Below are 12747 nucleotides of genomic sequence, written 5' to 3' on the forward strand. Positions count from 1 at the left end.
CCATTTTCTAGCACTGAGTCTCTACTTTTATCCAATATTTAAAAAAATACAATTTCAAATTTTGCTACATAAGACCGAATTGAGCTGGTCGGTCACATATGCTCCAGGGACTCCTATTGTGTGTAGCTAGCTATATGCACCAGGGACTCCTATTGTGTGTAGCCAGATATATGCTCCAGGGACTCTTATTGTGTGTTGCTAGCTATATGCTCCAGAGACTCCTATTGTGTGTTGCTAGATATATGTTACAGGAATTCATAATGTGTGTAGCTAGCTATATGCTCCAGGAATTCATATTGTGTGTTGCTAGCTATATGCTCCAGGGACTCCTATTGTGTGTTGTTAGCTATATGCTCCAGGAATTCATAATGTGTGTAGCCAGATATATGCTCCAGGAATTTATAATGTGTGTAGCTAGCTATATGCTCCAGGAATTCATATTGTGTGTTGCTAGCTATATGCTCCAGTAATTCATATTGTGTGTTGCTAGCTATATGCTCCAGTAATTCATAATGTGTGTAGCCAGATATATGCTCCAGGAATTCATAATGTGTGTAGCTAGCTATATGCTCCAGGAATTCATAATGTGTGTAGCTAGCTATATGCTCCAGGAATTCATAATGTGTGTAGCTAGCTATATCCCATTAAGCTGGCTGTGGGGAACATAGATTTTTCATGGCAGAAAGGAACCAGTAATGGAAAATCTCTCTTTATCCGTTTTCATGGGAGTTTTAATCAGTTTAATGATGAGTAAATATAGATTTGATTTATGAATGTATCATTAATTACCCCATAGCAATGCCTCTTTTTTATTCTCTCTCTCTCTCTCTCTCTCTCTCTCTCTCTCTCTCTCTCTCTCTTCTCTTGCTCTCTCTCTCTCTCTCTCTCTCTTGCGCTCTCTCTCTCTCGCTCTCTCTCTCTCACTCCCCCTCCCCCTCTCTCTCACTCTCCCCCCCTCTCTCCCCCTCCCCCCCTCCCCCCCTCTCTCTCTCACTCTCTCGCCCCCTCTCTCTCTCTCTCTCACCCCCCTCTCTCTCGCTCTCTCTCACATATCCTCTTTCTCACTTTTTCTTTCATTCTCCCCCATCTCTCTCTTTCTCCCTCTTTCTCTGTCTCTCAGGTGCCCTCCAGATAGAGAACAGTGAGGAGTTGGACCAGGGAAAGTATGAGTGTGTGGCCACTAACTCTCAGGGAGTGCGTTACTCTTCCCCGGCCAACCTGTATGTACGAGGTAGGAACTTACCATGGGTATAAGAACACACACACAAACACACACGTGCATTATAACACACACACCTGTCACACAGCTGAAACAGCTGTCACCATTATACAATGTATTAAGTGGTGTTAAGTCCTAGTTTATCTACATGTTTTTTTTGTTATTTATTTTCTTCCTATTTGCATCCACTAACCAAACCAAACCTATCCACCAAGTGAAACACCAGTTGGTGATCTAAGATTGATAACGTTCCAGACTAAACTGGGTTTTACAGGTGTTGCATCAAGGTGCTGTTTTTTTGTAATAACTGCCACTGAATGGAATTAGACAAAAAGGAATAGGCCAGTGATGTCATACTGCACTGGGGCCAATGTGCAGTTCCAGGGTCTTTGCTACAGTATGACATCACAATTGTCCCTCTTCATATTTGTCTAAATTGAGGGCCACAGTGACTCTGGGGGTTTGTTTTTCTCTTGCACTTTAAAGTGGAACTGACAGTGTTTTAACTACTTTGCAGATATGAAACAAACAGACAATTCCCAGTTTATGCTACGAAACCAACTTTATAAGAGGTTGTAAAAATAGGTTCTATGTGACTCAACATTCCATGACGTTCACTAAGGCATTGTTCGCAGAACAGATGGATGCTGTTCAATGCCTGATTAATACACACAATTCCTAAACGTTCTAAGAATTTATGATAACGTGAAAATGACCATATCTAAGTGCTCGCTTGTCAGAAAATGTAAATATATATATATATTTTTAAAGGGTGTCATCTTCCTCTGGGTGTATATGAACAGATTTCATGGTCCTAAAATGCAGTCAGTTCCACTTTAATACAGGGATTGGCTAGGGAATACATTTGGTTTCTCAAGTCTAACTGAGACACAAAAAAAACATAATGCAATCCAACAGCCAGTGTGGCCCTCCAGGGGTCTCAAACGGCCCTCCGTTTGAGACCCCTGCTCTAGGTTCTCGACTGGGGTAAGGGAGACTGGAATTAGGGGTTCTAGACTCAAATTTCTAAGCTCTTAAGCCCCTGAGTTTGAAGTTCCTGATCCTACATTTGAAGTGGGTTCTGTGGTTCTGTGAAGAACAGTGTGAATGTGCGTGTGTACATTTGTGTGACTGTGTGTATGCGGTGTGTGTGAGGCTTTGAGCTGGACGTTTTTACTCTCTGTTTCCCCGTTCTCTCTCTCCCCATCACGTCATTGTGTTCTGCATCAACCCCCTTACATCCCCCAGAGCAACGAGAAGGTTGGTGTGTTCTTTTCTTTCAGTACTCCTTCCTTTTTACAACACATTTACACCTGAAGTTAGGAGAGATACATCAGTCTTAAACAGTCTAGAAAAGACATATGAATAACCCTCATGTCAAATTGGTTTTAATTTGATAAACACACTTCTTTGATTGAAGGCGTTTCACTAAGCTGTGATGAGGCTAGCTGCCTACGCAGTCATTTGCATTGATTGCATTGTGTGGCCTTGTTTGTAGACCTTTGATATTGCTTTCATCCGAGCGTGACGTTCTCTGCATGGAACATTCTTGTTGTCATGGAGACCCAGGAATTGGAAATGAAAAGAAGGCTATCTATGCATGGACGGAGAGCGGAGGCGGCGCTTGCATGCCTGTACCCAGACTAACTGTGTATGGCACGGCTCCAAGTGAGTGTATGTGCGTGCATGTGCTCTGTGTGCGTCTATTTTTTTATTGATTTCTGTTGTCTTGTATTTATTGTTCTGTATTTGTGGGTTTGTGTTATGTAACTGTCATTCTTCTGCACTTGTGGCATGTTGTGTGTCGCGTTGCCAATGTGTTTTGGTATTGTGTGCGGTCTCTGTGTGTTGTATTGGTCTGCTGCTGTTTGTTTGCGTACATACTCTGTGTAGCCAGCTTGGTACTTGTATACTGAGTGGTCCTCATATCCCCTCAGGGAAAATAAAGCATTCAAATAAGGCTTTATTCAAGTGGCATTTAAAAGTAGCTTATAATTATTTACACGCTTGTTTGGTGAGCAAAGACTAAGTTAGTTCTGCTGGCTCAACATAAACTTACACTCAGAGGCCAAAAGCACACACAGTATTAGATTAACAAAATGTATATTCATATTTATTTGCACAAAACAAGTTATATCAGTGGATTGTGTCCGTCCACAGTATACTGTTATTCACACAGAGATCCTATGGAATTCTATGGTTATACTACATTCAATCAAATCAAATCAAATGTATTTGTCACATACACATGGTTAGCAGATGTTAATGCGAGTGTAGCGAAATGCTTGTGCTTCTAGTTCCGACAATGCAGTAATAACCAACGAGTAATCTAACCTAACTATTCCAAAACTACTACCTTATAGAACTACTACCTTATACACACATTATATTAGTATGTTATTGTTCACACAGAGATCCTATGGAATTGGTTATTCAGCTGCTAAGTCTTTTCAAAGATGATTCGTAAAAATCCAAATAACTTCACAGATCTTCATTGTAAAGGGTTTAAACACGGTTTCCCGTGCTTGTTCAATGAACCATAAAATAATGAATTAATGAACATGCACCTGTGGAACGGTCGTTAAGACACTATCAGCTTACAGACGGTAGGCAATTAAGGTCACCATTATTAAAACTTAGGACACTAAAGAGGCCTTTCTACTGACTCTGAAAAACACCAAGAGAAAGATGCCCAGGGTCCCTGCTCATCTGCGTGAACGTTCCTTAGGCATGCTGCAATGAGGCATGAGGACTGCAGATGTGGCCAGGGCAATACATTGCAATGTCCGTACTGGGAGACGCCTAAGACAGTGCTACAGGGAGACAGGACGGACTTCTGATCGTCTGGACTTCTGATCGTCCTCGCAGTGGCAGACCACATGTAACAACACCTGCACAGGATCGGTACATCCTAACATCACACCTGCGGGACAGGTACGGGATGGCAACAACAACTGCCCAAGTTACACCAGGAACGCCCAATCCCTCCATCAGTGCTCAAACGGTCCGCAATAGGCTGAGAGAGGCTGGACTGAGGGCATGTAGGCCTGTTGTAAGGCAGGTCCTCACCCGACATCACCGGCAACAACATCGCCTACGGGCACAAACCCACCGTCGATTGACCAGACAGGACTGGCAAAAAGTGCTCTTCACTGACGAGTCGCGGTTTTGTCTCACCAGGAGTGATGGTCGGATTCACTTTTATTGTCGAATGAATGAGAATTACACCAAGGCCTGTACTCTGGAGTGGGATCGATTTGGAGGGTCCATCGTGGTCACAGCATCATCGGACTGAGCTTGTTGTCATTGCAGGCCATCTCAACGCTGTGTGTAACAGGGAAGACATCCTCCTCCCTCATGTGGTACCCTTCCTGCAGGCTCATCTTGACATGACCCTCCAGCATGACAATGCCACCAGCCATACTGCTTGTTCTGTGCGTGATTTCCTGCAAGACAGGAATGTCAGTGTTCTGCCATGGCCAGCGAAGAGCCATGATCTCAATCCCATTGAGCACGTCTGGGACCTGTTGGATCGGAGGGTGAGGACTAGGGCCATTCCCCCCTAGAAATGTCCGGGAACTTGCAGGTGCCTTGGTGGAAGAGGGGGGTAACATCTCACAGCAAGAACTGGCAAATCTGGTGCAGTCCACGAGGAGGAGATGCACTGCAGTACTTAATGCAGGTGGTGGCCACAACAGATACTGACTGTTAGTTTTGATTCTGACCCCCCCTTTGTTCAGGGACACATTATTCAATTTCTGTTAGTCACATGTCTGTGGAACTTGTTCAGTTTATGTCTCAGTTGCTGAATATTGTTATGTTCATACAAATATTTACACATGTTAAGTTTGCTGAAAATAAACGCAGTTGACATTGAGAGGACATTTCTTTTTTTGCTGAGTTTATATGTCTGATAGTAAATAGGTTGTCACTGCCTGACCGTTCATTCTCGGCCTTATCTTTGTTCAGCATGCACTTGAATATTGTGCTGTCCTGCTGCTGAGCTGGATGTACCCTACTTTCCTTGACAGAAATGTCCACATTCTCTTCTTCAGCTTTAACAAGTCTTCATACCTTGAGGGAACTTCCAGTCGTTAGATATGTATACCACACGTTATGCACACACTTTAAGAGTTGAGTATTTTCTTAAATAAAATATCAAGCTGAATTGTATGGTACTGCGTACAGTAGGTGCTCTTGTCTGCTGCATGGTTTTAACCTGGTCACTGTTTCTGCTTGTCTCTGTCTGGCTCTTTGCTTTGGAGAGAATCTGCCTGCCTGCCTGCCGATTTGATGTCTCTTATAACAGTTACATTTGATTTTGTCTGTTAATTAAATGTCTATTTTTTTGTCTTGAACTTTAGTGTCCAATTCTGGGGTTCTGTTGGAATTCTAGGGCCACTCCAAATGTATGGCCCTGTTATGTTGAATGGGATCATGTCCACCGAGCTATTGAATCACTGCCAAATTGTTCATTCGTATTTGGTTTTGGTGAATAGTTTGTTTGCGTGCTATCTGAGGAAGACTAGGAATATAGTGAAATCCATTGAACCTAGAGAAGATATTTCAATGCTAGGTGAAGTTTATTAATGAATCTGAGCATGGTTCTTTTAAATTAAATGCATCAGCTGAGAATCATTTGGGGGAAGACTGAGGCCAGTGATTCTATGAAAACTCTTTCCCCCTGATTTACTCCCACTGACTGAGTGGAGATTCCTGTATTGTGACTCAAAACATGATTCAAACCCCTGATTCAGATACTGTTTTGAATCTTGACGTTAGCCAATATTTCTACTGACTGTGTCTGTCTGTCTGCCCTTCCTCCCCTTGCATCCACTCCTGTCTGTCTCTGTCTGTCTGTCTGTCTGTCTGTCTGTCTGTCTGTCTGTCTGTCTGTCTGTCTGTCTGTCTGTCTGTCTGTCTGTCTGTCTGTCTGTCTGTCTGTCTGTCTGTCTGTCTGTCTGTCTGTCTGTCTGTCTGTCTCTGTCTGTCTGTCTGTCTTGTCTGTCTGTCTGTCTGTCTGTCTGTCTGTCTGTCTGTCTGTCTGTCTGTCTCTGTCTGTCTGTCTCTTCAGTCCTCTGTTTTGCAGCCTTGGGGTACCAAATTTTCAGTTCCTTCGACCTCCACCAATCAAAGTCTGATTTTGGAGAACCTAACAGCAGTTTTAAGAGCGCCATGTGTTTTCTCTTTCCCATCCCTCCTTTCTTTCCCCTTCTGCCCTTTCCCCCTTTCTTCTTATCTCCCTTACCTTTTATCCTCTCTGCCCCCATCCCTCTCTTCTAATATCCCTTCCTTCTTTCTCTCTCTTCTGCATTCTGCACTCCATCTGTACCCTGGTGTGTAGGATCAACAGACAAATGTGCATAATTTTAAATTACTAAAAACATGTGCATACTACCCCTTTCTCTCTCTTAGGATTATCTCTCTCTGTCATGATTATCTCTCTCTGTCATGATTATCTCTCTCTGTCATGACTCATGATGTATGTCTTGATGTTTCCTTATTTCAAGTGTTCAATGTGAACATTGTAATTGCAACGACACCTATTTATATCCCCCATAACCTTATTTACATCGCTTTTATTTATTTTCAACATTGCTGCGTTCATCTGGTATTCTGGTTGTACAATGAGGCCGTGAGTTGCCACATTGACTGGAAGAGGAACCAGACAATACTCTCTTTCTCTCTCTCTATCTGTCTTCTCCCTCTGTCTCTTCATGATTATAGTTTTTTTTCTACAAGTCTTCTAGGCATGCAAGTGACCCGTGAGCTCTGTCTCTATGCATCCATGCATCTTTCCCTCTACGTGCCATTATATCAAATAGATCTGACAGCTAGCTAGTAGATTCAGCACAGGTACAGTTAACAGAAGCACTCTGTGCAAGTTGTCTGACTAATAGCTGGTTCTATCAATTGGCTCACTCAAGTTTCTGGTGAAGTTTCTCGTTTTCAAGTCAGTAGCCTTGAGCTTCGCTGCAACAGTAGTTCAGCTGTAATTTACATCTTCACATTGGTTTTATTTAAGCTCATTTTAGTTCCTCAGGAAAAAATCCTATGGTATTTTGTGCAGCCCAGAGCGCCAGTATTTGTATTGTAGATCTTGTTTTAAATAGGGAAGAGGAAATAGTATAGTCTGGGCATCTACAGTGATGATTCTACAATACCAAATGATGTCCTTGTAAAATATGCAATGGGTTGTTGCACACTGGCTAAAACATGAGAAACGTACAATAGGTTTCATGTGCAGGGTGAAATGTAGCTTGAGAAAGCAGTCTCTCAACATGGGATCTGTGTATTTCAACTGCTATCATTCGCTAATATTTTCAAAACTACCAATGTAGTTTCGACTAAACGTGAAATATCCCTTTGTAAAACCTCTGTAAAAGCAGTGAAGTTCATACTACCCTTTCTGTTACCCCACTTTCCTCTCTCTCTCTCTCTCTCTCTCTCTCTCTCTCTCTCTCTCTCTCTCTCTCTTTCGCTCTCTCTCGTTCTCTCTCTTTCTGTATCTTTCTTACCCCCCTCTGTCGCCCCCTTTTCTGTCCCTGCCGCTCCGGCTCCCCCTCCTCATCCCCCTCTCTACAATCCTCCCCCGTCTTCCCCATCTCCTCCTCTCCCAGTGCGTCGTGTGCCCCCTCGTTTCTCCATCCTGCCCTCCAACCATGAGATCATGCCCAGCGGCAGCATCAACATCACCTGTGTGGCGGTGGGTTCACCCATGCCCTACGTCAAATGGATGCTGGGTAGTGAGGACCTGACACCTGAGGACGAGATGCCGGTGGGGCGGAACGTTCTGGAGCTCAACGGAATCAGGGAGTCGGCCAACTACACCTGTGTGGCCATGAGCAGTCTGGGGGTTATAAAGGCCACTGCACAGGTGTCAGTTAAGAGTAAGGGACAACCTTTCTCTTTCTAATTGTGCTCTCTCTGTCTCTCCCTCTCCCCGACTTTGAATACCACCGTATTAGAGAGTAAGGACCATCTATGATCTTGCAGGTGCCCATCAAGAGTAAGGGCCACTTTTCTCCCGCTGTCTGCCTTAAGACATTAAGGACAGTTGAACAAATATCTCCTTCTCCCTTCATAGCTCTTCCCAAGCCTCCCGGTACCCCCATCGTCACGGAGACGACTGCCACCAGCGTCACCATCACCTGGGACTCCGGTAACCCCGACCCGGTGTCCTATTACATCATCCAGTACCGGGCCAAGGCACCAGACAGCAAGTACGAGACGGTGGACAGTATCACCACCACCAGGTACAGCATTGGAGGGCTCTACCCCAACACTGAGTATGAGATCAGGGTGTCAGCCGTCAACAGCATCGGCCAGGGACCCTCGTCCACCCGGGTGGAGGCCAGGACAGGGGAGCAGGCCCCGGCTAGCCCCCCCAGGAACGTCCAGGCCAGGATCATCTCCAAGAACACTGTCATGGTCCGCTGGGAGGAACCAGAGGAGCCCAATGGACAGGTCAGTGTTGATCTTTGTTTTGTCAATTGTTTTGTTAAAGGTACAAAAACATTTTTAACTCAATATTAAATAACTTCTGGGTAACAATTAAGTACCTTACTGTGATTGTTTTCAATTAAAATGGAGAAAAAAAATTGCTTCTTAACAAAGCAATTTTTCAAGCAAGATTGTCGTCTGTCTAGGTGTGGGTACGACAAAACTTAAAACTAGCTGTTATTGGCAGAAACGTTTGGAACTCTTTTTCTTTTTGGTCTAATATCTAATTTAACGCCTGGTTATGTCACCAGGCAGGCCAAAACAACAATTTCACAATATTATTCCAACCTCATAGTGAGGAAATATATATAAAACACGGGAAAGTACGTTTTTTGACTTCACTGGTTCTTTAATAATTTATTAATAATAATTTACTGATGTACTACTTCATTTATTTATAATGTATTATGTTATTAATCTGTAAATGTATGAATGTATTAATTAGAATGTTATCAGAAGAGAATAAATGGCCAAGACAGGGATAATAAACAGTGATCAACATCTCTGACAGAGACAACACTGAGGCGCAATAATAACTGAGTTAGTTAGATAAACATCCCATTTTCCTCTGTTGTCCCTGGGCAGTCTAAACATAATACGCTGCATGATGGTTGCCTGGCGACTCACCCTGAATTGAAATCCGCTGCTCTATCGACCATCGTAGAGAAGAACCGTCAGTTTGGACGGAGCAATGTGGATGGGTAGCCAATCACAACAAGGCATGTCCTAATAGAGTCATCATAAACAACAGTAATCACAACAAGGCGTGTCCTAATGGAGTCATCATAAACAACAGTAATCACAACAAGGCATGTCCTAATAGAGTCATCATAAACAACAGTAATCACAACAAGGCGTGTCCTAATGGAGTCATCATAAACAACAGTAATCACAACAAGGCATGTCCTAATAGAGTCATCATAAACAACAGTAATCACAACAAGGCGTGTCCTAATAGAGTCATCATAAACAACAGTAATCACAACAAGGCATGTCCTAATAGAGTCATCATAAACAACAGTAATCACAACAAGGCGTGTCCTAATGGAGTCATCATAAACAACAGTAATCACAACAAGGCATGTCCTAATAGAGTCATCATAAACAACAGTAATCACAACAAGGCGTGTCCTAATAGAGTCATCATAAACAACAGTAATCACAACAAGGCGTGTCCTAATAGTCATCATAAACAACAGTAATCACAACAAGGCGTGTCCTAATAGAGTCATCATAAACAACAGTAATCACAACAAGGCGTGTCCTAATAGAGTCATCATAAACAACAGTAATCACAACAAGGCGTGTCCTAATAGAGTCATCATAAACAACAGTAATCACAACAAGGCGTGTCCTAATAGAGTCATCATAAACAACAGTAATCACAACAAGGCGTGTCTAATAGAGTCATCATAAACAACAGTAATCACAACAAGGCGTGTCCTAATAGAGTCATCATAAACAACAGTAATCACAACAAGGCGTGTCCTAATAGAGTCATCATAAACAACAGTAATCACAACAAGGCGTGTCCTAATAGAGTCATCATAAACAACAGTAATCACAACAAGGCGTGTCCTAATAGAGTCATTATAAACAACAGTAATCACAACAAGGCGTGTCCTAATAGAGTCATCATAAACAACAGTAATCACAACAAGGCGTGGAGATGGGGCAGTGCATCATAAAACATATGACAGTTTTAACCATGGACTATAGTGGTCTTCAGGTAAAGAAAGGGTCAAAGGTAATTCAGTTATTTAATGATAACGGTAATGATAGTTCAACCTCCAAGCGAATGCAATTTTTATCTAGCTCAACGGCATATAGGTCCAGTCCAGTATAATTTGTTCTGGGCATTGATGTCACAATATATAATAGCTTCCAAGCTCAAACAAGTCTATGAGACCAGACAATGAAAGGCTAATTATAGAAAACAGCAGAAAGGAGTTTCTCTCCATCGTCTAACTGTCTCTCTCTGTGGCTCCCCCCTGCTTCTGTTCCTCCGTCGCTCCCTCCAGGTGAAAGGTTACCGGGTGTACTACACCATGGACCCATCTCAGCCCATGAGTCTGTGGCAGATCCATAATGTTCAGGACAGCACCATCACCTCCATCCAGAGCCTGGTACCCTCTGAAACATACACTGTCAGAGTCCTGGCCTTTACATCTGTGGGAGACGGACCCTTTTCTGATCCTGTCCATGTCAAAGTGCTGCCCGGAGGTCAGTGTGTGTGTGTGTGTGTGTGTGTGTGTGTGTGTGTGGGTTAGTGTGTCTGTGGGTTAGTGTGTCTGTGGGTTAGTGTGTCTGTGGTTTAGTGTGTGTGTGGGTTAGTGTGTGTGTGTCTGTGTCTGTGGGTTTGTTCCCTTTTCTGACCCGGTTCATGTCAAAGTGCTTCAGTACTGTTTAAGGTCAGTGACACACATCTTTTGTAGAACTACAGGGCTGGAATGGGATTTGTCTGTTTAAATAAAGGATGAATAGAAGAGTCTAGAAGCTACTAACTGACTGGATGCTGGAGAGGTGAGTTCTAACTCTTGTCCTGTCTCCTCTTCTATCCCCTTTAGTTCCAGGGCAGCCAGGAAAGTTCAAGGTGGGCAAGGTGACGGAGACCAGTATAGAGCTGACCTGGGAACCGTCCTACATCAAGGAGGGCATCGTCAACTACGAACTGCTCTACAAACCTGTCAAGTTCGGCAGCCTGGTCAGACTTTTTCTTCCATACTAAGTAGATTTCATTAAGGTGATAAAGTCCATTTATAAGATAATCCAGTTCTTTCTTTCTTTTATTCACGTTCTCTCCCCCCCTTCTCCGTCTCTAACAGGAGAAGTTGACATTTGGGCCCAGGGCTTCGTACACAGTGGAGGGTCTGAGGGCTAACACGGAGTACTCCTTCTCCCTGGCTGCCATTTCTAACAAAGGCATCGGAGCCTTTACCAACGAGCTGGTCCAGAGGACAGCACAAGCCAGTAGGTTTCCCTCTGTCACACCTGCAAACACACACTGTGTAACGTTACAGTGTGATGTACTTGTATCCCTCACAGCTCACTGATCCCCAGGAGTCGTCTACACACTCATCCATCTTGTCCACTCATCTATTCATTTATCTTGTTCACTCATCCATCCATCCCTGCATCTATCTTCTATGTATTCAGAGTGTACCTGATGTTTAGCACACCAACAGTTTATTTGAACTTTCACAGTTTTCTCACACAGTGAAAAGTCATGGATATACAGATCGGATAAGGCTGCTGTTTCATTTTATTCAGTCCTTCACAGTTTCCTTTACTTCAAGGTGGGTCAAAGTACCCTTTTTCTCCAGTTCAAGAAGCTCACCGTCACAGGTCAAAGGTCATCAGGATGAAATTATTTTCGAGGCTTTATTGGAGGTATGTGCTGGTCAGTCGGAGTCTAAGACCAAATCAAACTAATAGGCCTGTATCCAACGGAGACTGGTGTAAAGGTACAGTATTACTTTTTAATATTTGTTACCTGGGAAAAATGGACACCATATAATATGCATTGGACGTACAGCTAACTGCCAAAATAAAGGAAACACTTGAGTAAATGAGGGATACAAAGTATATTGAAAGCAGGTGCTTCCACACAGGTGTGGTTCCTGAGTTAATTAATCAATTGACATCCCATCATGCTTAGGCTCATGTAGAAATGCTGGGTAAGCCATTATTATGGACATTATTTTGGCTACCATAGCTATGCCCCCATAGGATGACTATGCCCCCATCCACAGGGCACAAGTGGTCACTGAATGGTTTGATGAGCATGAAAACGATGTAAACCATATGCCATGACCATCTCAGTCACCAGATCTAAACCCAATTAAACACTTATGGGAGATTCTGGAACGGCGCTTGAGACAGCATTTTCCACCACCATCAACAAAATACTAAATGATGGAATTTCTCATGGAAGAATGGTGTCGCATCCTTCTAATAGAGTTCCAGACAATAGTAGAATCTATGCCATGGTGCAGTGAAGCTGTTCTGGATCGTGGAGGCCCAAC

At 43.3% G+C, this 12747-nt stretch overlaps 1 protein-coding gene across 8 annotated transcripts in view; it reads left to right on the forward strand.

Annotated features, from left to right (window-relative positions):
• The window catches only part of LOC115117041 (receptor-type tyrosine-protein phosphatase S-like), a 141619-nt gene that overhangs the window by 90701 nt on the left and 38171 nt on the right, over positions 1-12747 (forward strand). For 5 of the 8 annotated variants that reach the window (XM_065013626.1, XM_065013625.1, XM_065013629.1 and 2 more), the window contains 7 exons: positions 1121-1231; positions 2468-2479; positions 7840-8109; positions 8307-8686; positions 10744-10945; positions 11290-11426; positions 11548-11692. In XM_065013626.1, the coding sequence (XP_064869698.1) occupies positions 1121-1231; positions 2468-2479; positions 7840-8109; positions 8307-8686; positions 10744-10945; positions 11290-11426; positions 11548-11692 (1257 nt within the window). Of the gene's footprint in view, positions 1-1120; positions 1232-2467; positions 2480-6563; positions 6579-7839; positions 8110-8306; positions 8687-10743; positions 10946-11289; positions 11427-11547; positions 11693-12747 lie in introns of all 8 variants that reach the window. The other 3 variants (XM_065013627.1, XM_065013632.1, XM_065013631.1) reach the window with 2 other exon arrangements.

Source organism: Oncorhynchus nerka, linkage group LG9b (assembly GCF_034236695.1).
Source record: "Oncorhynchus nerka isolate Pitt River linkage group LG9b, Oner_Uvic_2.0, whole genome shotgun sequence".
Taxonomy (NCBI): Eukaryota; Metazoa; Chordata; class Actinopteri; order Salmoniformes; family Salmonidae; genus Oncorhynchus; species Oncorhynchus nerka.